Source organism: Lepus europaeus, chromosome 23 (genome assembly GCF_033115175.1).
Source record: "Lepus europaeus isolate LE1 chromosome 23, mLepTim1.pri, whole genome shotgun sequence".
Lineage (NCBI taxonomy): Eukaryota > Metazoa > Chordata > Mammalia > Lagomorpha > Leporidae > Lepus > Lepus europaeus.
Window position 1 is genome coordinate 700,792 of NC_084849.1, and position 27,830 is coordinate 728,621.

General features: G+C 52.0%; 1 protein-coding gene and 1 non-coding gene across 13 annotated transcripts in view; both read right to left on the bottom strand.

Moving 5' to 3' along the window:
• Positions 1-27,830, bottom strand: part of EP400 (E1A binding protein p400) — a 116,712-nt gene that overhangs the window by 26,784 nt on the left and 62,098 nt on the right. For 6 of the 12 annotated variants that reach the window (XM_062182060.1, XM_062182059.1, XM_062182056.1 and 3 more), the window contains 20 exons: positions 24,587-24,753; positions 23,218-23,387; positions 22,204-22,446; positions 20,539-20,799; positions 19,986-20,150; positions 18,623-18,781; positions 17,143-17,237; positions 16,449-16,693; positions 15,009-15,211; positions 14,735-14,904; positions 13,412-13,608; positions 8,256-8,367; positions 7,960-8,103; positions 3,808-3,966; positions 3,592-3,675; positions 3,074-3,208; positions 1,953-1,997; positions 1,721-1,874; positions 1,227-1,468; positions 930-1,103 (listed from right to left, as the gene is read on the bottom strand). In XM_062182060.1, the coding sequence (XP_062038044.1) occupies positions 930-1,103; positions 1,227-1,468; positions 1,721-1,874; positions 1,953-1,997; positions 3,074-3,208; positions 3,592-3,675; positions 3,808-3,966; positions 7,960-8,103; positions 8,256-8,367; positions 13,412-13,608; positions 14,735-14,904; positions 15,009-15,211; positions 16,449-16,693; positions 17,143-17,237; positions 18,623-18,781; positions 19,986-20,150; positions 20,539-20,799; positions 22,204-22,446; positions 23,218-23,387; positions 24,587-24,753 (3,324 nt within the window). The remainder of the gene's footprint in view (positions 1-929; positions 1,104-1,226; positions 1,469-1,720; positions 1,875-1,952; positions 1,998-3,073; positions 3,209-3,591; positions 3,676-3,807; positions 3,967-7,959; positions 8,104-8,255; positions 8,368-13,411; positions 13,609-14,734; positions 14,905-15,008; positions 15,212-16,448; positions 16,694-17,142; positions 17,238-18,622; positions 18,782-19,985; positions 20,151-20,538; positions 20,800-22,203; positions 22,447-23,217; positions 23,388-24,586; positions 24,754-27,830) is intronic. The other 6 variants (XM_062182062.1, XM_062182061.1, XM_062182066.1 and 3 more) reach the window with 2 other exon arrangements.
• On the bottom strand, positions 13,833-13,965 carry LOC133752378 (small nucleolar RNA SNORA49). Its single transcript, XR_009864924.1, has one exon. It is a non-coding gene; the product is annotated as a small nucleolar RNA SNORA49 (small nucleolar RNA).

Genomic DNA, 27,830 nt, shown 5'->3' on the forward strand with positions numbered 1-27,830 from the left:
CTGGCTTGGACACAAAAGGCATCATAGCAAACTCAGTAAGAACTACTAGGTGCCCATCTCTCCTGCACCTGTCCTACCCTGTCACAGCTGGAAGACGGGACCACAGCTCCTGTTGTGCCAGGGCCCTGAGGTGCTCAGCAGGGCAGCTGCCCCTGCACACCAGCTGCAGCATCCATCACCGCAGAGGGCACTGGACAGGCGGAAACACTGGCACAGCAGAGCCCTGGGGAGAGGCCAGAGCCGCCTGGCAAGGAGCAGGGGCTACGCGAAGACGGCCAGGTGGAGAAAAGGCGAGGGGAAGCAGGTATGGTGGTGGCGGCGTGCGCCCCGGACCAGCAGTGCTGCTCATCTAAGCCGGGCTGTAAACCACAGCCAGCCAGCCTCTCTAAGGAGTGGTGCTGTGACTCAGTTCAGCCCAGTGTACACAGTTAATCCACAAACAGCATCTGTAGTGCCGAGTGGCTGCAGAGTGCCAGGATTCCACACCACAACAGCTGAGGAAACAGGGACAAACCTTCCTGTGACTGAGCTAACGACGACGACAAAGGAAGAGTTCCTTTTACTCACTCAACAAATACTTTCTTTAAAAAAGGAAAAAAGCCAAGATGTGACCCAGCACTCAGAGGAGAGTTTTCCAAATAACAGTGGCAACACGGAGGCTGGTTCAGGTAAGACATCAGGAGTCAGGTCAGCTGTCAACATCAAATATGACCCTAACTTTCAGGTTCAGGGTCGAGCTCTATCACTGTTTGTGTTACGGACCAGGCACCGTGCAGACCTGTAGACCCTCAACCTCACTGAATCCTCAGAGAGCCCTGAGGCCAGTTTTACCACCGACGTAGAGAACACGAGCTGGCCCTGGCCAGCACTGCAGGTTGAGGTCAGTGCACCTGGACCCCCTCTCAGAAGGACAATGAGGCCACGCTCACCTTCCCCTCTTCTCTTGGGATGATGACGTTCTCGTAGCGATTCCGGCACTGTTTGGAAGAGCGGTAGATCCGGCTGCAGGAGTTGACGACATCGCTGACAAGATCCCAATTTGGGGTGTGGGCCGGTGACACAACTGTGAGGTTCAGAGGCAGCTCCAGCAACTGCTTTACGGCCTAGGGCGCCGGGTTGCAGAAAAAAAAGAGGTCAGTGCACTGGGAGCGAGAGGCCTTCCCTCAGCCAAAGGCTGTCTACAGGGTGACCCCACAGCTCGACACACCAAGGGCTACACCGCACACCTGCAGCAGGGCCCAGTCCTCGCCGATGAGCCACTCGGGACTGTCCTGCCCAGACTCAGCTGTGGGCTTGGCAAAAGTGGGCAGGGGCTTGGCAAACTGAGCCTGCTGTTTCAGCAGCAAGTTCTTCTTCTGCTCCTTGCCTTCTCGCCGAATCTTGAGCATGCCTGGTGCGGCTCGGTCAAACAGGGACCTTGGCGGCACCACGGCTTCTCCGTGCCGCTGCTTCTTCTTCCTGCCTGCAGCTGAACAGTAAGACACAGAACACAGGGAGTAAAAGGGGACAAGAAGGGCACAAGAAGCATGTGGGTAAGTGGGCTTGGAAAGCATCCATCAGAGGCAAAACCAACATTTTTGTTTCCTCACTGGGACAACAGAGGGCACACAGCCAGACGGCAGATGGCCGCTCGGCCACAGCCAGACAGCAAAGTGACAACAGTTGAGGGCTCTATAGGAGGAAGGCGATGCTCTGGGCCCCTCGACGCCATGATGCCCACCTGAGGGGTCCGTCTTGTGCCGCTTGCGTTCCTTCCTCACATACACCGGGGGTAGCTTGGCTTCTGGGATGGGGGTGGTTTCGTACATGAGACACATAACCGAGTCAATGTAGATGTCACTGTCATCCTGAGGGGGAGTGGGTGGGGTCCAGAGCTGTGTGGAGAGGAGAGTTCAGTGAGACAGGGAGAGGCAGGGAGCCGCTCGCTCAGACACAGCAGGAGGGCTGCTTACCGGCATCACCTCAGTCTGCCCGTCGGCATCCTCGCAGACGTACTCCTGCAGGAAACACAGGTGTGCTTTAAGTGGGGCGAAGTCTTAGCTTCACACTGTAAGCTTCAACTTATTCTCATACATGGGTCTTCCAAGTAAGTCTGGCCAACGTAAGTACTAAAACACTTACAAACATGCTTTTTAGAGCTGCAATGCAATTTAGAAGCCACCAAGTATGCAAATCCCTAACAAAGTGACAGCCACCAAGAAATACATGCTTTGGAACATAAATTATGGGGGCCAGCAATGTGGCACACAGTGGGTTAAGCTGTCACCTGCAATGCCAGTGTCCCATGTGGGCACCAGTTTTGGGTCCCAGCTGCTCCACTTCTAATCCAGCTCCCTGCTAATGCGCCAGGGAAAGCAGTGGAAGATGGCCCAAGTCCTTGGACCCCTGCACCCACACAGGAGTTTCTGGCTCCTGGCTTCAGCTTAACCCAGTCTTAGCCACTGCAGCCATCTGGAGCGTGAACCCGCAGATGGGAGAGCGCCTGCTCACATGCTCTCTCTCTAACTGCCTCTCAAGTCAATAAGTAAATCTTAAAAATAACAACAAACAGGCTGGCGCCGTGCCTTAACAGGCTAATCCTCCACCTTGCGGCACCGGCACACCGGGTTCTAGTCCTGGTTGGGGCTCTGGATTCTATCCCGGTTGCCCCTCTTCCAGGCCAGCTCTCTGCTATGGCCCAGGAAGGCAGTGGAGGATGGCCCAAGTCCCTGGGCCCTGCACCCACATGGGAGACCAGGAGAAGCACCTGGCTCCTGCCTTCGGATCAGCGAGATGCGCCGGCCGCAGCAGCCACTGGAGGGTGAACCAACGGCAAAAAGGAAGACCCTTCTCTCTGTCTCTCTCTCTATCTACTCTGCCTGTCAAAAAATAAAATAAAAATAAAAAAAATAAAAAAAGCAAGGGATATTAAAAACAAAACAAAACAACAACAACAAACAAACGTGAATTTGGTTGTTTTGACAGGAGAATAAAAATTCCTGGGCATTTTCTCGAGAAGATGCATGGAGGGTTGAACAAGCCGCCCCCAGCTGAACAACTGGGCCTGAGGCAGGGGTGCAGGCCCGCTCCGTACCATGCTGTAGGCGTCCTCTCTGGTGTAGGTGAGGAGCTCGGCCTCCTCCTGCTCCAGCTGCAGCTGGGCCTCTCTGTCCTGCTGTGCCTTCATGTTCCGGGACTCCCACTCCCTCACCGACGCCATGACTGCATCCTGGCAAGCAGAGCGGCAGGAGCAGCAAGTTCGCAAGCAGAAAAAGCAGTGCCCACCCCCAGACACCTCTCCCTGCTGTCTTCTCCCCCGGGCACCGACCCTGAAACGCAGTGGTGTCTTGTGTCTCAGTGTTGGACACTGGTCCCCTCTCCTGTCAGCCCAGACAGAACACCCTCTTACTAAGCTGCTCTGAATCAAACACAAAGAACCAATGTGAACCGTAAGCTGCACAGCTGCCAAGGGTCTTTCCCATCTTGCACTGCTTCTCCTCCAGGAGGCTGGGGTTCTGCTACTTTAATGAAGTCACATTTACTTCAAACTAAATTCAACACTGAAAATTTGAGATTCTTCATGTTAAACTGACCAAAAATAGACTCACTTACCCCACTACTTCTCTGTTTTTCTTGCTCGAAGGAAGTATGGAAAAATTCCAGGTAATTCAAGGCGTATTTTTCAATAGGTGTAAGCTGCTCCAGAAAAGTGTTTTAAATTGGGTCAGTAGCAAGTTACTAAAGGTCAAGTTCCTTACATCTTGAATTTAAAGAGTGACTGTTCTCATAAAAAGGTGAAGTTTATTTAAAAAGGAGAAACCCCCATACCTGCTCCATAAAGTCAGCCAGCTCCTCCAGCTGTGATGGCCCGTCCTCCACCAGCAGGTCGCCTGAGTCTGACAACAGGGCGTCGGCATCCAACCCAGGCACCACAGCCTCGCTGGCTTTCTGTGCATCTTCCTCCAAACACTCGATGCTCTTGAGGGCCTAAAGAAAGCCTCTGGATTTAGAAACTGGGATATATGTTTTAAATTGAGGCATTCTGAAACAGCCATTCTTCAAATAGTTAGAGCAGATGCCTCCACCATGGTCCCCACATCCACTGGGCAAGTGCCTCACTTCTGAGGTCTATGCATCCATGTGGATGGAGAGGTACTGGGCCTAGAGGAAGTGAGTGTAAGAAGCCTTCCAATGGCGAGTACCGTGGTGCAGCCGTTAGGCACAGTTTGGAACACCTGCATCCCACATCGGAGTGCCTGGTTCAAGCCCCAGTTACTTTGCTTCTACTTAAGCATCCCACTAACAGGAAGGCAGCAGGTGAGGATTCAAGCACCTGGGTCCCTGATATCCACATGGAAGATCTGGATGGGGCGTTCTAGGCTCTTGGTGCAGGCCTGGTCCATACCTGACTGCTACATGGATTTGGGGAGTGAAGCAGCAGATGGATGATCAATCTCTGTGCAACCCCCACCCCCATTTAGATAGATAAAGGGATATACGTACAGATGCATATATATAGATAGCTCTGCTTCTCAAATAAGGAAAAATAAACAAACATAAACCTTCCAGGCCTTCCCAAACCAACAATCACATTGGATAGGCAAGCCCCAAGGAAGGCAAAGCAGGCCAACTCACCAACATGCAAGGTGGGACAAAAAGGGCTGGTGGAGCTCCCAGACTCCATGAACAAAGAAGGGCTACTTGGTTTCATCTCACACCTGACACCCATCCCTAGCAACAGCTCTGACCAACGACAGCAAGATGGAGGCTACTGTCCACAGCACAACCATGAAAGGAACAGCCCAACAGTACAGCAAAAGCAAGTCCACACAGAAACACACACAGATGGCTTCAGTACAGTTTGGGACCTGCAGACTCCAGTGAGGATGGAGCACTGTCACCTGTCAGGACCTCCAGCAGCACACGCCTGGCTGCTGCTCCTGGATGCACACAGACACTCCTATCTGAGGTGGGCGTGCAGCTTTTAGTTAAAAGACATAAACTGAAAATATACAACCTGTTCCTAAGGCAATCTGGCAAACCTATCTCACACATAACAAACTATTTCCAGAGAGATGATCTAAGTATTAAAAAAGAAAAATATCTAGAAGAAAATGAAGGGGAGGGGAGGGAAGGAAGAAAGAAAATGCACCTGGCTGAATTTTTGTGACATGTCTTCCTTTCTCTGTGTGTTCACACTTCGACAGAAACTTCTCTTCAAACCACTCCCAGGTACAACCCATGGGCAAGCACAGCCAGGCTTGCAGAAACCCAGCAGGCAGGCAGGCAGGCAGGCAGGCAGGCAGGCAGAGGCACAGGCACAGAGCACAAGTGCGTTTGCTGAAGAGCAGCCTGTAACTTTCGTGGGGGGATCAAGCCAGTGAAAGCAGCCCCTTCTCCCATCACATCCATCAGCTCCATCAACTGCACCTTAAGAGACTCCACCATTGCCCACCTGTCCCACACACCATACTCACCTGCATGTCTACTTTCGGGCTCTTAACCCATCCCCAGGCTGCCCACTATAATCCAGTCTAAAGTCAGGAGCCAGGGGACACTGGTTAAGGAATGCCAGAGCGTACCACAGCCAACTCAAACCGTGCATGGCTTCCCATCGCACTCCCACCCAGCTGCAGTGGTGCCCCGGCTCTACTGGCTCTGTATCCACAACACGACACTCTAGGACGCACCCTGCTCCCATTCGCAGCCTAGCCTTTCCATCTTCTTACATGAATAAATTATTTTACTCACTCACTTAGTTCTGTTTCTCTCTATACAAGAGTATAAGCTGCGTGGAAAGTGGAATTTTCATCTTCTCAACACTATGCTCCAACTGCCAAGGAAGAGCCTGACACAAGCAAAGCACTCGGCTTCAGAGGAGCCTGCGCTGACCCAGCTGCTGCCCACAACAGAGACAGCGTGGGAACATCTGCAGGACTCACTGTTAAGGACCACACACACACTCAGGTATCACACACATTCTCATGCCATGACATGTCACTCCTGACTCACACAAACACCTTACACAGACATGTCACACATACACACACAATCTTAGGCCCTACACTGCTCTTCCAGGTTACCTGTGAAATCTTTAACAGTAATTAAAAGGCTACTCTAGAAAAGAACCTACTGCATTACTGAATCTTTCTCAACCTCATGCTTACCTTACCTTTTTTTTTTTAAAAAAGATTTATTTTATTTATTTGAAAGACAGAGTTACAGAGAGGTACAGACAGAGAGAGAGGTCTTTCATCCGCTGATTCACTCCCCAGATGGCTGCAATGGCTGGAGCTCCGCCAATCTGAAGCCAGGAGCCAGGAGCTTCTTCCAGGTCTCCCACGTGGGTGCAGGGGCCCAAGGACTTGGGCCATTCTCCACTACTATCCCAGGCCATAGCAGGGAGCTGGATCGGAAGTGGAGCAGCCAGGGCTAGAACCAGCACCCATATGGGATGCCGGCGCTTCAGGCCAGGGTTTTAACCTGCTGCACCACAGCGCTGGCCCCACCTTAACTATTTTTAAAATGTTTACTTCTTTGAAAGTAGAGAGCACTCCTATCTGCAGATTCACTCCCTATATGCCCATCACAGCTGGGGCTGGACCAGGCCAAAACCAGAAGCCAGGAACTGGATTCAGGTCTCTCATGTGCATGGAAGGGACCTAAGTAGTTGAGCCATCACTTGCTGCCTCTCTGGGTACACATCAGCAGGAAACTAGAACTGGAGGCAGAGAAGGGATTAAAACCAGGCACTCCTCTATGGAATGTGGGCATTCCAGCGTCTAACCACCATGACAAATGTGTGCTCTCCATGACCTATTTTTTAAACACCATGAGGTAATCTAGAGCTCCTGGTATAGAACAGGTACAGGAAGTCTTTGTGTAAGAGAAATTATACAAATTTCTGGAAGAAGCATATGAGATAAAGCCTTGTGGCTGTCATCTGAGCAGGAGGCCAGGTCCGGCAAGGCTTCTTCGCTGTGAGCTCCCAAACACTGTGCCGTGTGTCACAGCTTCCCCGCTGCTCAACAGTCAGGGCTTAGAAGTGGAGGGGGAGGTGACAACACGCTGTGGAGAGCGAGGAGGCAGTGTGGGAGGGCTGCACGGTCTGGCACTGAGGCTTCCACAGCAGAGCCAAGCAACAGCAATACCAGTGTCAGCACACACCGCTGACACAAGGTAGGGTCTGTGAGACCCCGAGCCACAGGAGAGGACATAACCAGAGTGAAGGAAACCAGCCCTGCAGCTGAGTGCCCATCTCATGGACAGGTACGTCCCTTGGGGAACGCCGTGAGGCCTCCCAGAGGACCTGGGAACCCAAGGCTGGGGCCACAGGGAGCAGGAGTGAAATGAGAGAAGTGGCCCAGACTACACTATGTGCATGCACCAACACTGTCACAGAGGTCGTCATGTGATGGTGTGAAATCTCCTAGTGCCCAAGTTAGTACAGTAAAGTATTTCCTGAAAGCCAAAACTGCAGGTATCCAGTGGAACCAGTGCTCAGGAGATAATCAACGTGCTATTTCCACACCAAGTCCCCACCACGGTTCCGATATACCTGACACAAGCCAGCCATATTCAGAGAGCTCAGTATCTGTACTGTTCTGAGCAGGTAAAGCTAAGACAGCTGACTACTGTGGGGCCAGGCAGGTACGGGAGGGTGGGGGGGTGGGACATGGACAGAGGTACAGGGTCGGGGGGCAGTGCAGGCTGGCAGGGAAATGCAATATGGCTCAGAAAGCTCTGATGAAAACTATGCCAACCCTGAGCCTGGGTCATGCGCTCTCACGTGTTTTCAAGAAGCCTTGTGACAGAAAGGGCAGAGGGAAGGGGCTGGCAGCTGAGGAAGAACGAGGCAGACGTGGGCACTGAATGCCCCAGGCCACCATGAGCATCATCTGGAGTCGGAGCGAGGTCGGGCAAGCAGGATGACAGCTCCCAGTCCAGTAAACTCCTTGGGGAAGGCCAGCGTATTCTCACCTCTATGAAAGGTCTTGCAATCTTGGGAGCAATGTTGTCTGTTACGGAAGGTTCCTGAGAGAGCACGACAAACTCCTCAGCTTTCACAGGGAAGCCGGCATCATCCATGGGGGAGTAGACCTCAAACAGCTCCTGGATGGTGCGCTGCACACAGAAATGTGCATTATTTTTCATAGCAAAGACACGATTTTATTCCTGAGAACCACGGGACCCTGTCAGCTAAGAGTCCTCATCACCAGGCATCCAAACCATGGCTTCCCGTGTCACCACACAGGCTGTCCACAAACAGAGAGTACCTGTGTAAGGAATGCCATGGAGTAGTCGTTCCCCTGAGCAGCTACCTCTCGGATCAAATCTTTAGTTCCATTTTTCAACAATTTCTCTTCAATGGAATTTCCACTCACAAGCCTGTGAACGAAATACAGACACACACAGAGTGACAGTTCAGCCACCTGGAAACATGAAAGACGACCAGGGATCAGATGCACACAGTGGCTGGGGAACCAATACGCACTGCTGTCCCTCAATATGCCCCGACCCCTGGAGGGATTCTGATTAATGTGTCTGTGGCCATCTTTGCCTTAGAAGCTCCAGTGGCTATCCAAAATTATCCAAAATCTTAGGGGATTAACAGACTCAGTAAGGTAAGCATTCACGCGCTGTGCTGCAGCAAGTTAAGCCACTGCCTGCAGCACCAGCATCCCATGTGAGCACCAGATCGAGTCCCGGCTGCTCCACTTCCAACTGAGCTCCCTGCCAATGCACCTGGGAAAGCAGAACATGGCCCAAGTGCTGTCTCACACCACCCTCTTCTTGCCACCCAGTCTGGAAGTGCTACCCCTCGGTCCTTCCAGACTTATCTCACACATCTTTGGCTCTGACCACACGGGCAGAGTAGCTACTTCCCTGGCTGTGTCCAGCACTGTCAGGAGATGTCTCGTTCTCATTACTACAGGCATTTTCATCTCTGTATCTCCTGCCTCCTGCAGGTGCTCAGTGACGACTCTGAGCTGCAGATGCTGCCTCCACTGGACAGAAGTGGAGCTCAGGCACAAGGCTGGCGATGAGGAAGGGCCCTAACACGTGCACTCACCCACATGCCAGGACTTGCCCAGGAGGCCTGCTTGCTTATAAAATGCTCATGTTCAAATCAAGGAAGCATCAACAATTCCAATACTATGGTCTTCATAGAGAAGAACAAATGGAATTTTTCCAGAAAATTTCAAATCAAAGGAACCTAGGGGTCAGCGTTGTGGCACAATGGATTAACCTGTGACACCTGCAAAGCATATGAGCACAAGTTCAAGTCCCAGTTGCTCCACTTCAAATCCAGCTCCTTGCCAATGGCCTGGGAAAACAGCAAAGATGGCCTAAGTGCTTGGGCCCCTGCCACCATGTAGGAGACCTGGATAGAGTTCAGATCATTGCAGCCATTTGGAGTGTGAAGCAGCAGACAGAGATCTCTCTCTTGCCCTCTCACTGTGTAACTTTCATTTCAAATAAATAAATCCTTTTAAAGAGGAGGGGGCAGGGGGTAGGGAGGCCAGTGGTGTGGCATAGTGGCTAAAACCACTGTCTGCGACACGGGCATCCCATAAGAACACCGGTTCAAGTCCTGGCTGTTCCACTTCCAATCCAGCTCTCTGGTATGGCCTGAGAAAGCAGCAAAGGATGGCCCAAGCCCTGGGCCCCTGCACTCACATGCGGGACCTGGAGGAAGCTCCAGACTCCTGGCTTTGGATTGGCCCAGTGCCGCTGTTGTGGCCAGCAGATGGAAGACCTCTCTCTCTTTGCCTCTTTATAACTCTGCCTTCCAAATAGATAAATAAATCTTTTAAATAAGGGGGGGGGGGGGGGAGGCCTTAAATAAAAATAGACAAAAAGAACAGAAGAAGTAAGAACCCAGAAGTGTAGAAAAGAACTAAATCCTAATAAAGAAGAAACAGCCATCAAACAGGAGGGAGGAACAGCTTCATGAGCACAGTCCCTGCGTCTGGGAGGAATTCCATGGATCATGCAATGCAACCTGCCTGCTCCCTCTCTGCACATGGACTCCTCTCACACAACTCTGCACACGCTCACAACTGCACACGCTCACCACACATCCCTGCACACACTCACCACACACATCCCTGCACACGCTCACCACACACAGCTCCCTGCACACGCTCACCACACAACTCTGCACACACTCACCACACACATCTCTCTCTGAGCATGCACTCATAAACAATCTGATCACACAAGATTTTTAGCCAGCTTTTGTGAGAACTCCTTTAAGCTTTTAGGGAAGGGAAGGGGTGTGAGGTCCCAACTACCTAACAGACTGGATATTTCCCAAGAACAGCTTGGGTTTCCTGTTAAGGACCCTAGGAAGATAAATCAAATCCTTTTCTTTCTTTCTGAATTCATTTGCTTTTATTTTTCTAAGAACTATAAACTCTGGCTATTTTCCATGTTCTCAGGGCCCCTGGGTAGAGAGACAAAGCTTGATGATTTCAGAGCAGACATAGGCCAAGAAACCATGGCATTGAGTGTGCTGAGTCCAGACAAATGATATTTATATACACATCCAAATTTGAAGAGAAAATGTATTTCTTTAGGTTTCAAACACTGTAATAGATGTAAAGCAAAAATAAAAACCTGTTGCAAAGTAAAAAAAAAAAAAAAAAGAGTGCAAAGAAGAAAACAGAAGTTCTGCCAGGATGACCACTCTGAGATAACCATTACAATGTTGTCACGATACCACCCACCTGTTTTGTTTTTGTTTTTGTTTTTTTTTAATTTTTGACAGGCAGAGTGGACAGTAGAGGGAGACAGAGAGAAAGGTCTTCCTTTTGCCATTGGTTCACCCTCCAATGGCCGCCACGGCTGGCGCGCTGCAGCCGGCGCACCACGCTGTTCCGAAGGCAGGAGCCAGTTGCTTATCCTGGTCTCCCATGGGGTGCAGGGCCCAAGGACTTGGGCCATCCTCCACTGCACTCCCGGGCCACAGCAGAGAGCTGGCCTGGAAGAGTGGCAACCGGGACAGAATCCGGCGCCCCGACCGGGACTAGAACCTGGTGTGCCGGCGCCACTAGGCGGAGGATTAGCCTGTTGAGCCACGGCGCTGGCCCACCCACCTGTTTTAGTTCACAAACATCTGAAAGATGCCACACCCCGTTTGATGCCTCACATTTACGTGGGCAGGCTTTTCTGCCATAATGGATTTTCACCGTGGAGATAGCACGTCCATGTTAAAAGCCGGTGGTGTGTCTCCCTGTGTGCTGACTGCACTCTGGCAGTGCATTACAGAAATCCCTCCAAAGGCGTCCTTCCCTCCTGGCTGCTACACACCAGCAGTGTTGTCACTTCCCCACGGCAGATAACCCCAGTTCCTGCTTTGAACTACACGCACAAAACTGCCAACACACACTAGTCTCTGGCCGTGGATGTACTGAGGACAACAGGCAGGTGTCATTTTAACTTCCAGAAGGTTCCAAATGCTTACAAAGAGTCTGAACCAATCCCTGTGGGCCTTGCCCAGGGCTGGTGGGCAGGTGCAGCTCCCCTCGCTGTTGTGCTGTCTGCTGAAGTGTTTGTCACACATTAAATGGGCACCTCTTTCTCAAGACCACAGTGAGTTAAAGTAGTTCTTCATGCTTGTTTGCCACTTGGAATTCACTATTCATATTCACATTTTCCCTCTTTTTTAAGATTTATTTCACTCATATAGGATGCTGGTGCTGCAGGTGGAAGCTTCACCCTCTATGCCACAGTGCCAGCCTCCATCCCTCCTTATATGTTTAAAAATATTGAGAGGCAGAGACACAGAGAGGACAAAGAGTCCCCATCTACTGGTTCACTTCCCAACTGCCTGCACTCTGGCAGTGCAGTGAGGCTGGGCCAAGCTGAAGCCAAGAGCTGAGAATTCAATCCAGGTCTCCCATGTGAGTAGTAGGAACTCAACTACTGAGCCATCACCTGCTGCCTCCCAGGTGTGTATTAGCAGGTGACAGAAAGCTGGAGTGTTGGAGTCAGGACCAGGAGTTAGAGCTGAACCCAGGTACTTCAATATGGGAGGTGGGCATCTGAACCACAAAGGCTGAACACCTGCCCTGTATCTTACATTGAAGACTGCCCTCCATCCAACTGAACTGTATGACACTCACAAGGAAGCCATGCTCCAACCCACCTTCTCATTGGTGGGCGGCAAGGCATATATCCCTATTTATCACACAAACCACCCTCTCATTGAAAATGTTTGTGTCCCAAGCGCTCCACCTCCAATCCAGCTCCCTGCTGACATGACAGCCTGTGAAAAGCAGGAAGATGGCCCAAGTGTTTGGGCCCCTGCTACCCATGTGGGAGACCTGGATGAAGTTCCTGGTTTTAGCCTGGCACAGCCCTGGACACTGTGGTCATCTGGGGACTGATCCAGAAGATGGAAGATCTCTCTCTGTTCCTCTGTATCTCGCTCTAACTCTGACTTTCAAATAAATAAATAATAGATCTTTTGAAAAAATAAAGTTGTAGGACCAACACTGAGGCATAGCAGGTCATGCTGCCACCTGTGACACCATATGGGTGCCAGTTTGTGTCCTGGCTGCTCCACTTCTGATCCAACTCCTTTCTAATGGCCTGGGAAAGCAGCAGCTTTTCCACTTTTTGACGACCCATGTGTTTGGGCCCCTGAACCCACATGAGAGACCTGGAGGAAGCTCCTGGCTCCTGGCTTCAGCCTGGCCCAGCACTGGCTGTTGCTGCCATTTGAGGAATCAACCAGTAGATGGAAGATCTTTCTGTCTTTCCCTCTCTATAACCCTTTCAAAATAAAATAAATAAATCTTATTTATTTGAAAGGCAGAGCCAGAGAGAGAGAGAGGGAAAGAGAAACAGAGAGAGAGAATCTTCCAACCACCATAACTCCCCAAATGGCTGCAATGGCTGAAGCTGCACCAATCCGCAGCCAGGAGCCAGGAGCTTCTCCCAGGTCTCCCACGTGGGTGCAGGGGTCCAAGGACTTGGGCCATCTTCCACTGCTTTCCCAGGCCATAGCAGAGAGCTGGATGGGAAGTAGAGCAGCCAGGACTTGAACCGGCGCCCATATGGGAGGCCAGCACTGCAGGGAGTAGCTTTACCTGCTATGCCACAGCACTGGCCCTATAAATCTTTATTTAAAAAAAAACAAAAAACAAAAAACAGTTGAAACAACCCAAAATATAAACCACCCTTGTCAAGGTTTGGTCTCTAGAGTAGGTCCCTTCCCCTAATGCTGATGAGAGCAGGTAGGTACGGAGAAGCACTGTCCGCACTCAGTCACTTCAAGCAAATGTTAAGTACAAATAAGGAGCCGTTAAACCGCAGGAATATACAAATATCCCCAGGACAAAGAAACGAAGCAGCAGGGAGCCCCAAAATCCACGCGCAGCACACGGTCCTTCCCTGATGTCCTGCCTCCTGGGGGCCTCACCTGTAGATGTGAATGTCCTTGCATCTCCCAATCCGATCACACCACTCCTGGGCCTTGGCGTCCATCACAGGGTTCAGGTCATTGTCATAGAACACGACAGTGTCCGCCTCCACGAGGCTGACCCCGGTGGCGCGGCTGTGAGTGGAGAGAAGGGCGCAGAAGATCCGCCTGTCCCTGTTGAAACTCCGCATCAGCTCCTGAGGTGAACACGACATGCCACCTTTAACACCTCTAAATGGTCAACCACAGACCGTTCCCTAACCAGCTGACTGAACCACGTGGCACAGGGCCAGTGTTCAAGTTACACCAAAGATGAGGCATTGTTCCTGGCTCTTCCCACGATCACAAACCTCCCTGCATTGTTTAAGGAACACAATAAAGAGTGAACATGGAGGAAACACAGTGGTCTTCTCTTAGATTTATTGTCAGCTCAAACTGTAGGCCCCAAAAGAAGTTCAAATCTTCCTGGGGAGGGATTTGTGCTTTCTCATCTATCCTCAGGCAATGCCAGGGCACTTTACAGGCAAAACCACCCTGGAGTAAGGCTGAGGAAGCAGGAGAAACAGAACCACCACGACGTATGTTCTGGCCTTGCTCAGGCTGTGGACCAGTGACCAGGACTGCCGGGACAGCTCTCTGCAGCCCCCTCCCTGCTAAGACAGGACCAGGCCTCAAGCTTCAGAACTCTGACACTCAAGCCGTCTGCTGCACTGTCACCCAGAGACGCTCTGGCATATGTCTCTCCAGGCTTTTCCAGGGCCTGCACAGGCACACAGGCAAACTGGAAACGCTACTGACAAGGCCTTCCAGCCACACGGGCAGTGCCAGGAGCAGTTTTCTTTATGATGCTGCCACAGACAATTCTTTACTTACTCGTTCCTGCTTTGTCTCTGACAGGGTCATCTTCAACACTTGTACAATGAACCAGTGTAGGCGGTTCCGTGGTGCGCTGTGCACTGTTGCAGGTTTAGAATTACTAAGTCAACCTTCAATTTGCTAAGGTTCACATCAGGCCTTCTGTTCTTCCTGGAAAATCGTACTTCCCTGTGCTCCCACCAGCAGTAAACCTGGGGGCCTGTCTCCCTGCACCCTGACAAGCTCTCTAATTATGAGGTGGTCTAAGCAGTTTTCTGGGTGCACCAACAAGGCCTGCTGAGCACTGCAGGTCCCCAGCTTTTGTCCTGAGACACCCAGCCGCCTGTGACAGGGTGAGGAACACAGTGGAGGGGCTCAGGATCACAGGACATGAACAGCACTCAGACCCTAGTGAGCCAAGCTGAAGCCACTGAGGCACAAGGTCAAAGTAAGCAGTGTCTGCCTCACCTGCCGCTGCTCACTGCTGGCGTTCTCATCAATGCGGATGTAGGTGAGGTGATGGAAGTTCAAGAACATCTCTAAGATATCCAGCATCAGAACCATCTGTGACAGAATCAGCACCCGGCGCCCCTCAGATCTCAACTTCTGAAGCAAGGGAGCCAAGGCTTCTAACTTCCCTAGGGAATGGAGATGCATTGGGAGTGTCAGGAGAGGGCTGTGGCAGCGCCGAGTCCACAGCCAGCAACTCCCAGGTGCCCAGATGCCAACAGGGCCCTCGTACCCGAGTCAAACTGCACCAGCCTCAGCTCAGGAAACTGCAGCGAGCGCAGGGCCGTCCAGCGTCGCAGCTGCTGGAGGAAGGGGGCCGCGTGCTCCTCCAGGCGCTGCTTCAGAACCCGCAGCCTGTGGCTGTACAGGGAGGGAGGCCTCGCCACGCACAGGGACGGGGGTGCGGCCACCACAGGAGGGATAACACAGGCCACCCTAAGGGGTAGAAAGCAGGCTTGGTCACCATGCGGCCCACAGCCCACAGCTGGCAAGGCTCCAAGGCACTCTGCCTGAGTGGCCAAAGAAACAGCAGAGCTGAGACTCAGTCCCCATGGATGGCACCTCATTGTGAGGGGCAGGGAGCCAATGCCAGCCAGCCTAGGCCTAAGCAGACCATGCAGGCATTCCCCAGACCATAGAACTGGCTCAGACATGGCCTACACCGTCTGACGCTTGCAGCTTCAGCTGGGACTTCTGGGACAGAGGCATCGTCTCTTGAATGTGAAGTGCTACAGCTGCTGCCTCCCCCGAGGGCCCTGTCAACAGAAGGACATAACGGCAAAGCACCCCTGGCCCAGCCTGCAGAGGCCATTGCCCCAAGAAGGCCCTTCCCATGGCTATCAGCCAAAACCGGGTTTACTTTGACTGGCTCGTAGCCGCATCCAAACCCAACAGGTCATCTGTCAGGCTCAAGGGAGGAGGAGGCACGTGTTAGCCAGCACGTGTTAACATTTCGAAGGAGGACAAGGACAGGAGGCCAGAGGTTCTGTCTAGCCACACTGCACCGGAGAAGCAGCAGGCCAGCTCAGCCTCAGAGGTGATTCTCCCTTCTCTTTCTGCGCCCATTCGCTCCTGATCTGAAAGACTGAGACAGGAAGACCTCAACATGGAGTCATGGCACAGGGAGCAGCAGGGCTCTCTTGTAAACTGGGAACAACTTGGGGAAACCTAGTTATCCAGAAAAGGAAAAAACAGGAGCTGAAGTCACACCTGGAGCACCGTGGTCCAGGTCCCTGTGGTCACAGAACCACAAGGAGGGCCAGCACTCTCAGAAGAGGAGCAGCAAGGACTAAACACCGGAAGCAACCATTGCGTTTATCCTCTCAAGCTGTTGTTGTTCTAATCTTGCACACACTTCTCACCAAGGAACATTCAATTGCACATGTGGTTGTTTCCGTAAGATGGTTCTTCAAAGAACAGGATGGAAAAACAGCAGCAGTACCAGCGGCTCAGGTGCCGTGGTCTGCACGCAGGACCTGAGCTGCCTCAAGTACACAGGGACCCAGACACCAGGGCTGCAGGCCCCAGCAGTGACTTCCAGAGACTTCCAAGGTGGGTCTTGTGGAGAGGCTTGTGGGAATGAGATGAACACCAGAGGATGAGAACTGCTGGGGAGCAGGACAGACAGGGCCACAAGGAAGACTGCAGCCTGGACAACAGGCAGGCCACTCACCTGCCCAGCACGTCCTGCAGAGACTCCTGGCACTGACTCAGGGTCAGAATGAAGTCGCCCTTACTTTCTGAGGGTGACAGGTGACAGCTGGCCGGCCCCGTCACCTTCCCAGGCACGTGTATTCTTCCTGGCAGGGAACAAATCCTCAGCAAGTCCCGGCCATACACTGGGGCCTGGCAACAGCGCCGCTCGTTGGCAAGATGGATCTGGTCCAGCCGCTCCCTCAGAAGCCTGGCCTTTTCCTCCTGTGCAAAAATCAGTGCAGACACCCGCAGGTCACCACCTCCAGCAGACCCGCACGGACACCCTTGGCAGCCCCACTCCACGTTCTACAGGAAGCAGGTGGGAGACGGTGGGGAAAGCCAGGGCCCTTCCCTTGCCAGCAGCAGGAGCAAGGCTCAGGATACAAGTGAGCACTTCCAGCACCTGGGGATGCTTGCAGGCGGCGTGAGAGACAAAGAAGGCTTCTGCAGCCTCAAAGCCAAGACTCACTGCTTTCGTTTAGGAAGCATGTTTTAAAATCAAAATCTCACACCCAGAGAGATGTTCCTGAAGTCACCTGACTTGAAAAGGATCCCCACCCACAGCAGAGGGTTCTGAACAATGGGTGTCTGAGCAAAAGGACGTTGGTGGGGCAGGCACGCCACCCGGCACCTTACCTGGGTAGGGGCAGGCACACCACCAGGCACCTTACCTGGGTAGGCCCTCCACCGGGGGAGGCTGGCTTGGAGGCCATCCCAGGTTCTCCCACGGCCATGGCATTAACAGCCACTCGACTGGGAACACCAGCTGCAAATGCAAATGGAGGGCACTGCAGTGCACGCGAAGCCACAGGAGCAATCTGCTGGGTACCTGCTCTTGGCGCCTCAGCCTCCAAGTGCAGTCCTGGAACGCGTCTGGCTCTGACCACAAGCACTCCAAACTACCAGCAAAGAAAGGACTCTGGCCATCCTCTGAGCACCATTGGAGGCATTGGCTCCATGCACCCCAAACCTGTGCTCACTTCACTGCCACCAAGGTGCATGTGGTAGTCACACAGCCCCACTTCCACCATCAACTCAAGTTGATGATGGTGTTGCCCCTGCCCCCACCCCCAGGCAAGAAGTCCACAGCCCTCAAGACAGAACCACCCAGGACTCATCTAGGGAACTGCTGCCAACGCTGTACTCTCCACCAGCCAGAGCCAGCGTGGCAGTGATCAGAGGGACCTGAGGACAAGCAGGGACGCTGGGATGAGACAGTCGCCTTAGGGGAAAGAGTGAGCAGGGACTGAGGTTACAGAACCTGGCAGCTGGGGAGCAGGAAATAGGGTAGGGCTTGGACCTCACACTGGCTCTGGTGCCTCAGAGGTAAGAGGGCTCCACAGAGATGGGACTTGCCAATCCTGAAGGTTGGGGTGCAGCTCTCCAACTGCCAAGCTGGTGAGGATAGGTAGGGAGGCTGCCTCTAAGTGTTGGGAAAACCTGGCAGGTGGAACCGATCTCCACAACTAGGCAGCAGGATTGTTGTCACTGACACAGACAGAAATGGGAAACCAACCACACCCTTCCCACTCCAGCCCGGAAGCCTCTGCTGGCACAGCCTTGCATGCTGTGCAGCAGCGCCGCCCTGGCACCGTGGCAGGTGACATGAAGCTGGGCCTAGGGCTGAGGAAATGTGGGGCAATCAGCACAGGGGACAGGGTTTTCGGTGCCAAGGACAAGGACACCTCAGCCCTGGGTCTCTGCTGCGCTCACGTCCAGCAGAGCTAGAACCCAGGCAGGAGACGGAGACATTCAGGGTGAAGAAGGTGATGGGACTGGGCAAGGCCTGGAGGCTGGCGGCTGTGGGGCATGGCCCAGGTGTGAAGCAGCATGGCCTGCAGGTGTGGGTGCTCACCACCCACTAACACTTCAAGACAGTCATCCCTAAGGTACAAACAAGGTTTCTCATGACCCAAAAGTCTCGTCAGGACGAAACCAAAGCAAACTCTAACAGTGGAGGCTGTTTATACACAACCAGTGCCTTTGAAAGCAAAAGAGAAAGAGAATAAATCAAGTTGACACATCCGCCTCCGTGGAGACCAGAGATGGGAACGCCCTGGGCATCACGGTCAAAGACACCCCCCCTCCAATTGCCTGAGAAGGAAAGCACGGTCAGGAAGAAGCTGCTTCCTTCTGCTCAATGTGCCCTACCTGGTGGGGTCAAGGGCGCAGGGTTGGGGCCGCCGGCCGGGGGCTTGCTTCCCAGGGTGCCATGCACAGCACCCGCCTGAGACACGGTCTGCATCACCACAGGGCCAGGGGCTCGCAGGTAGGGCTGCCCGGGGGCTGACACGATCTGGAGAACGCTGCCTGAAATCACACGTGCACCAGGCCACGTCAGTCACAAGCCTGTGCCTTCAAGCCACACACTACTATCAACCCAAGTGGCACAGAAATAAACAAGTTGATATGCTGAAAACCCAAAATCAAACATACACAAACAAATCATTGCAAAGGTCAGTTATGTGAGAAAAATGAAGATATTTCACCTACGATGAATGAAACATCTAAGGAGTGAAGTCTGCTTTACTTTACGTCAAGAAGAGATCATCTGTGCTGGCAGTGTCCAGGCAAGGCACTGCCACACACATCCACTAGGGGTGGTCCTAGGCCCGTGCCCTGCCCAGTAGACAGCCATTCCCAGGCCATGGCAGGCACCTCTGACTGCTGTCAAATAGGACAAATACCAAAAAGACTGGTTAAGCCCAGATGCCTGTGCCTTTACTGCCACTTCAACTGTTTTGTGTGATTGAATCTCTGGTCGCCTTCACCGTGCAGGGATGTTCTAGAGATCACTGGGACCATCACAGACATTCATGGATGGCCTCCCCTCACTGGTCCAAAAAATGACAACTATAGAATCCAACCACAGTGAAAGTCTTCTTTGCTGCGGGGCTCTCTTGGGCCTCTCCACCCAGCTGTGCCCCACATGTACCGTGCGGCACCTCGCGGGGAAACTGCTGGGGAGGACGGTGCAAGGCTGCTGTGGACGCCACCTCTGAATCCTAACCTAAATTATGGGAGGAACTGAAATGACTAAATCACTGACTGCCATGCAGTCATTAAAGAGTAATTTAAACTTCAAGGTTCATTCCCTCGTTTTCTTTAAAAGGCAATTACTAGGTAAACATTGCTCTTGTCCAGAGGTGTGGCGTGTTTTCATCTGGAAGTTAACATTTAAAAGTCTATATGCAAAAGAAAGTAAGTTCTCAGACACGTATCACTCATACTCTGTCTCACACATACACTGAAAGTGGCAAACACTTCTATTTTGATTTATAAAACAGGCAACACCGCTCCGTGCGCTCAGTTCACAAGCCTCCCCTAGTTCTCTAGAAGCTGTGTGTGGCGAGGCTCAGCACCACCACCTACGGATCAAGAACCTGGAAAGCAAAGCAACCAAACCACCAGCCCAAGTCAGTGAATGAACGCAGCAGGGGCCCGGGTCCCTGGGCGCAGTGCTCCCGGGAGCAGCGGCTCTTCTGTCATCCGCAGCCTCAGCCGCCGCCCTTACCTTGGAGTTGCAGAGGCTGGCCTGCCGTGAGCTGCCGGAGCTGGCTGTGTGACAAGGTGAACTTGTTGCCCTGGAACTGCAGGGTCACAGGCGTCTCGGGCTGAGTGACCCGACTCTGTGGTCCCGCGATGGATGCCAGCTGTGCTATTTTTACCACCTCTCCACCTGTTGAGATGCAGAGGAAGAGGTGAACTGGGCATCACTGATGACGTACCCGTTACATTTAATGTACGGTACGCGGAGGTCACACATACATTTCTTAGGCTTTCTATGACTTTAAGAAAACAAATTATTTTAATAGAAAAGGAAAAACAATTAAAATATCAGATTTTAATGGTTAATTTATTTAACTACAGCTAATAGAGGTTTCAGATATCAAATGTTAATATTATTAACCAAACTATTAAGGAGTATTTTACTTTTCTCCCCAAATAATAAAGCAGCAAACATCAAAATCACCAGAAATATATCTTACAAAATCAGAAACTCATGTATCAACCTCAACTTCAGAAAACTTTCAAAATTTGAAAAAGTATGTGTGCAGTTAGCTCACAGAGGTACATAAGCTGCCGCCTGCAACGCCGACATCCCAAGTGAGTGCCTGTTCCAGTCCTGGCTGCTCCACTGTTGATCCAGCTCCCTGCTAATGGCCTGGGAAAGCAGAGGATGGCCCAAGTTCTTGGGCCCCTGCACCCACATGGGAGACCTGGATGAAGCTCCTGGCTTTGGCCTGGACCAGCCCTGGCCACTACAGCCATTTGCAGAGTGAACCAGCAGATGGAAGATCTCTCTCTCTCCCTCTCTGTAACTCTGCCTTTCAAATAAATAAATCACAAGAAAAGATTACATCACTGCATATAGGAAATAATGAGTAACTGAACTTAATGACACCTATAACTTATACAAAATCTAGGAATATATTTAAGTACATAAATTAAACTTTAAGATATAAAAGTTTCATACCAACTTGAATTAGACCATAGGACTTGATCTATTTACTGCGAAAAAAATCTAAGTGCTTAAAATTTTGAAACATAACTCAGACATAACAAGCCCATCTCAAACAAGAACTACCTGCAGGCTGTCACTAAACAAGTTTAAGGGATTTTACCCAATGGTCGATATTCGAGTCTAAATGCTACTCCCAAGAAAATCCATGCCAGAATTATTAGTGATGCTATGAAGAGAACAGTTAGTAAAAGACTGGAAAACACCTGAAGAGACCCTGCCCACAGGAGACCCATGAACAAGAAGGGAATGAAATAGGAGACAGAAGTTTATGCACAGAAGTGAAGTCTCCCGTCAGCCCCCTGGGTCCGCATATGCTCAAGACCGAGAGCAGAGAAAGGGCCTCTGCCTGCTTCCCAGCCCCGGAGCACAGCTCCTCTGCACAGCAGTACGTCCCAGGGGATGGCGTCCAGCCAAGCGTGCTCTCCGCAGGGTGGCTGACAAGGGCAGCTACTCTTCACTGGCAGTGGCAGGAGACTCCGTGGGGAGAACTGGTCTGAGCTCAAGTGTCTCCTCACCCTCTACCACTATTTTTGTGCTTCCTGAAAAGCCTTGACACAATTTTTGTCCAATCAAGAAATAAAGTACTTGAGATGGCATCAGAGGAATGACACAACCTGTAACAGTTTAGGCTATGATGATTTCCACAGAACAAATTAAGGAACACACAAGATTTGAAAACATGTTGACCTCACTGGCCACAGTGAAAAGTTCTATATATATATGTAAAAAAAAAAAAAAAAAAAAAAAAAGGTAACATTGGGATGTTTTAGCCATTAAATCATTACAAACTGTCTCAGCTGAGCCATTACTCATTCCAAATCCCCAATTTAAACTAGGTACTAAGAGGCCTAACGCCAGTCCACACTGCTGGTAAGGAGCTGCTGCTCCAGAGCACCTGCTGTCACCTTCCTACAGGTGCCCCAGAGCACGCTGGTGGCTGACACTACGGGCAGGCTGCACACAGCACAGCGGGCTGGGAGTTCAGAAGGAAAGCAGAGTTGGCAGTGGGAAGAGGGAAGTGCAGAGAGAAGGCCCTGGTGCTGAGCTGGGAAGAGGCCCCTCCCTGGTACAGACCTCAGGGTCAGCAGCACAGGATCTGGGACAAGACAGAAGTGGATAGCAAAGGCTCTTCAGACACCCCCGTGTTCTTAATGCAACCTCTTTGTGGTACAGAGACGGCAGAACCCGGGAAGGCAAGGCCACTTACTGGGCAGGCGGGCCTGGGCCTGCGAGGTGAGCACCAGCCTCTGAGGCAGCGGGCTCTGCCCGGCCGCGTGCGCGGGGGCCTGGGGCTGGGGCGGGGGCGGGCCTGGGGCGGAGGCCTGTGCAGTGGTCTGAGCCCGCAGTTTCGCAGGATGGGCTGGGCTAGCGGCCGTGCTGAAGGTCGAGGCGGGCTGGTGTCGAGCAGCACTGGAGGAGGCCTGAGAGCTCTGAAACGGGGCTGCTGCTGCTGCAATTGATAAGGTTTGTTTGTGCAAAGCTGTTAGAGGTTCTTAAATAAAAGGCAATATTTTACACCCGAATTTTAAAGAATAAAATAAACATTTCACACTATCTTTCAAATGAGAAGCCCTCTCTTTAAAAAAAAAAAAAAAAAAAAAAAAAAAACCACGAAGGGGCTGATTGCAGTGCACAAGCGTGAGGGATGCAATTCTCCGTCCGTTGTGCGGCGTGGTCACTTGGAGCTCCTCATCAGCCGCTACAGGGCATTTCTCTGGATGAACAGGGGAGCAGAGCGAGCCCAACAAACTCAATCAGTCTTCAATTAGGAACCACTTCCCAAGACACACAGAAAGCAGTTTCCACTCTTATTTTACAAACAACTCTGGCAAAAGGCAGTTCTGAACATTGCTTTGCATCTCAGAAAACCATGATGGCCATGATACAGAGGAGCCCTCTGCCCAGGGGTCAGAGGGAGCTCTTTTTATCATCTTCTGTCCCTCACTCCATTCTTCGCCACAGCAATGCTCAGGTGAGGGGGAACACTGGCCTGTGTGAAGAAGGAGATGCTCCACCCAGGTACACATCACCACCACGAGATCAACAGTGACTCAGGGTGAAGCGTCTGGTATGGGGGAAAATCCATCACATGAAATAAAAACGTTTAAAATTCACAACTACACAGGACCTCTTCCGAGAACCCATGGATGAACCCCATCCCCACGCGGGAATGGTGACAATGGCCACAAGCGCCAAGCAGAGACGACCGTGTGAAGTATACCTTTCACATCCGGATTCGCAGAGAAAGTGGCAACCGGTGGCCGTCCTCGCAGCTGGCCCTGTGGAGCAGCAGTGGCTGCGGTGCTGGTTGCTGTCCGGGGTGGGTGTGTGCTGGGGAATGCCACGGTGCGGCCCTCGGGTTTCTGGCCGTACTGCACGGGCTGAAACAACCTGGACGACCATCAGTCCAGGCGGGGAGACACACAGAGTGTCACTGTGCTGCAGACAGCAGGGGTGGCACAGACAGAGTCCAGGGGACACAGGCCTGCCCTGGAGGCTGTGACGGTTCCCAGCCCAGAGAAGGCAGGGCAGAGATTCTAACACTGCCTAAAGGAGCTCACCTGGAGCCTGGGAGAGCTGCTGCAAGACTTTGCACACACCTCTGGTTCTTGGTGAGACGGGAATGAATGTTATCTTAATTTTTAAATTCATATCAGTGTGGAAAAAAATACAACTAGCACACAAAGTCTCTGACATCGTTTGGAGTAGAGTGACATGGACAGTGTGTGGCAACAGGATGATGCCATGGTGGCTCAGGAGAGGTTACACGTGGCAGCATCATAAAGGTGCCACGTGGTAACAACAAGAAATCACAGATCCAAGCCAGACTGCCATTCCTGGATGTTAGCAGGATGCGGCATCCTTGTCTTTTACCTGAAAATCGTCATAGCAGTTTGCAAACCCCCTGTACAAACAGGCACGGACGGTTCTCAAAAGCCTGTAAGTAAAGCCAGACTGGGAGGGTGGGCTGATCTGCCGTCTTCACTGCATGTCCCCAGTGAGGGCAGGCTCTCAAATGGTGATGAGAACGTGCCACCAGCAAGCTGTAGAACCAGCTCTTTATCTCTAAAATACCTGTTTCCCTTCTCTTCCTTCTGAGCCCAGCCGAGGACTTTGCATATTTCCCATCAGCCAATTCTGCCTGCACCCCTTCCACTCCGAGTACGTCCTCTAATACGTCTAACACCCCCCACCTCAAGGTACTTACGAAAATCATCATGGCAGATGTAAGAGCACCAACTCCACCAGTCAGACAGCGAGCCCTCGGCTGGCCTTCCCCACTGATGGCACACTGGCTAGCCATACCAGCTGCCACCACACCAGGCCACAGATCAAATTCAGCCCTGACATGCCCCAGAAACCCAAGCTAGCTCAGAGACAGCCAAGGAGGGCTGTGCCTCTGGGTGGGTAGGCAGTTACAGAGCACCACCAAGGGAGCGTCTGTCCCTGGCTGGGTTCCCTGGAACAGGTGAGTTGGGAAACTCCCAGGAGGCAGTGGACTGAACTGTCTTTCCATACGGACAGCCCAGGGTCACCGGGGGTGGGGACCTGTAGCACTGCATGTGCAGCTCCTGCCCACACTCACACACCTGCTCGCCTTCAGCTTCACAGACGCTGGCCGTGCGGATGGGGGCGGTGAGGTGAAGATCTCCTCCATGAGTTTCCGAGTCACCTTCTTCCTAGACAGTGATTCTGCCTCATGGCGAGTGATTTTATTCTCTAACCCAATGAGGTCAAATAGAGAAAGATCAAGTTCCTGAGAAAGGGAAAAAAAATAATAATAATAATAAATAAATAAAAACCTCTTGCTTCGGGAGGTAGTCAGGAAAAGCAATGGGCCAGCATATAGGAGAGCACAAACTATGTTCCGAGCAACCCCTCCCTGAGCGGGCTCCCCACAGACCTCAACCCACTCAGGGTGTGGGCAGCCACGGCTACATTCCCAGCGTAGAATGGGAGTGAGAGTGGTCACCAGGTCTTCCCATGTGTGGGCAGCACCACAAAGCCTGGGCTCTGTTGGCAGGGGGAGGGGAGAAGCAGAGTGTAGGGACACTCTGCTGAGACAAGTGTGGAGACGAGGGTCCTCTCCAAGAAGCGGAGGCAGAAAGAGACATCTGTGCACTGAGCACGCAGCGCTCTGACCGCAGCACAGCAGCTCTGCACAGCCAAGCTGAGGTCCAGTGGTACCAACCCAACCAGAACTGGAACCTCCGTGTTCAAGGAACAAGGACAATGGCTTCAGTGGCACCAACCAGTATTTCTCCAGGACTTTAAATAATGCAAGCAAAACCTCAAAGATGACGAGTCAAACCCCAGTGCTGGCGAGGGTACAAGAGGGTACCTGACTCTCATGTGCTGTTGGTGGGGATGTGAGACAACTGTTCACAAGAAACAGGCAGCCACTCAAAGGGTGAAACACTGTGACCTACGGTATAGCAGTCCCATTCTGCAGGTACACCCAAAGCAGGCTCATGGCAGCAGCCAACACAATGATCAAAAAGTACAGCCGGCGCCGTGGCTCAACAGGCTAATCCTCCGCCTTGCAGCGCCGGCACACCCAGTTCTAGTCCTAGTCGGGGCGCCGGATTCTGTCCCGGTTGCCCCTCTTCCAGTCCAGCTCTCTGCTGTGGCCAGGGAGTGCAGTGGAGGATGGCCCAAGTGCTTGGGCCCTGCACCCCATGGGAGACCAGGAGAAGCACCTGGCTCCTGCCTTGGGATCAGTGCAGTGCGCCAGCTGCGGCGACCATTGGAGGGTGAACCAACGGCAAAGGAAGACCTTTCTCTCTGTCTCTTTCTATCTCACTGTCTACTCTGCCTGTCAAAAACAAAAAACAAAACAAAAAAAAGTACAGAAGATTAAGCTGCTGTTTGGGATACCTATATCCCACAACGGAAGAGTGCCCGAGATGCAGTCCTACCTCCAGAGGACTGGCATTGTAGTGCATCAAGCTAAGCTGCCACCCACAATGCCAGCATCCCGTAGCTGCCACCCACAATGCCAGCATCCCGTAGCAGACCACCAGTTTGAGACCTTGCTGCTCTGCTTCCAATCCAGCTCCCTAATATACCTGGAAAATTATTGAAAAATGGTCCAAGTACTTGACGCCTGCCACCCATGTGGGAGACATGACTCAGACTCCTGGCTTGGGCTTGGACCAGCTTACACCACTGCAGCCATTTGGGTGTCTGTCTCTCCCTCTCTTTCTGTCACTCTGCCTTTAAAGTAAAAAAAAAAATTTTTTAAAGAGGGGCCGGCGCTGTGGCATAGTGGGTAAATCTGCTGCCTGCAGCGCTGGCATCCCATATGGCTGCCAATTCAAGTCCTGGCTGCTCGTCTTCCGATCCAGCTCCCTGCTAGTGTGCCTGGGAAAGCAGCAGATGATCAAACTCCCTGGGAGACCTGGAAGAAGCTTCAGGCTCCTGGCTTAGGATCAATCCAGCTCCAGCTGCTATGGCCGTCTGGGGAGTGAAGCAGCAGATGGAAGACTTCTCTCTCTGCCTCTCTGTAACTCTGCATTTCAAATAAATCAATCAATCTTAAAAAAAAAAAAAAAAAGAAAAGATAAAAAAAGAGGGGCCAGTGTTGTGGTATAGCAGGTAAAGCTGACACCTGCAGTACCAGCATCTCATATGGGTGTGCAGGTTCGAGTCCTGGCTGCTCCACTTCCAATCCAGCTCCCTGCTAATGGCCTGGGAAAAGCAGTGGAAGATGGCCCAAAGACAAGGGCTGCTGCAATCCATGTAGGAGACCTGGATGAAACTCCGGGCTTTGGCCTGGCTCAGCCCTAGCAGTTGTGGCCATCTGGAGAGCGAGCCAGGAGATGGAAGATTTCTAATTCTTCCTGATAAGTAAATAAAAAAAAAAAAGAAAAATTAGGCAGAGTTACAGGGAGATATATAATTTTTTTAAAGATTTATTTTATTGATTTGAAAGACAGAGCTACAGAGAGAAGTAGAGACAAAGAGAGAAATGTCTTCCCTCTGCTGATTCACTCCCCAACTGGTCGCAATGGCTTGAGTTCAGCTGACCAAAAGTCAGGAGCCAGGAGTTTCCTCAGGGTCTCCCATGTGGGTACGGGGGCCCAAGGACTCGGGTCATCCTTCGCTGCCTTCCCAGGTACATCAGTAGGGAGCTGGACTGGAAACAGACCAGCCAGGATTTGAACCAGTGTCCACAGGGGATGCCAGTGCTGCAGGCTGGGGATTTAATCCTCTGTGCCACAGCATCAGCCCCAAGATATTTTTTAAAAAATTTTGTTTATTTATTTATTTGAGAGGTAGAGTTAGAGAAAGAGAGAGAGAGAGAGAGAGCAGAGAGAAAGGTTTTCCATCTGCTGGTTTGCTCCCAAAATGGCTGCAACAGCCAGAGATTAGCCGATCTGAAGCCAGGAGCCAGGAGCTTCCCTCCAGGTCTCCCACGCAAGTGCAGGGGCCCAAGCACTTGGGCCATCTTCCACTGCTTTCCCACGCCATCAGCAGACAGCTGGAATGGAAGAGGAGCTGCTGGGACACAAACTGGCGCCCACATGGGATGCTGGTGCTGCAGGCGGAGGCTTAGCCCACTATGCCACAGCACTGTCCTCAGAGAGGTCTTCTATCTGCTGGTTCACTCCCCAAATGACCACAATGGCCAGGGCTGGGCCAGGCCAAAGCCAAGAGCCAGGAGCTTCTTCCAGGTCTTCCATGTGAGTGCTGGGGACCAAGCACTTGGGTCATCTCCCGCTGCTTCCCCAGGCACATTAGCAGGGGCCTAGATAAGAAGTGGAACAGCCGAAACTCAAAGTCGTGCCCATATGGGCTACCGGCGCTGCAGGCCGCGGCTTAACCTGCTGC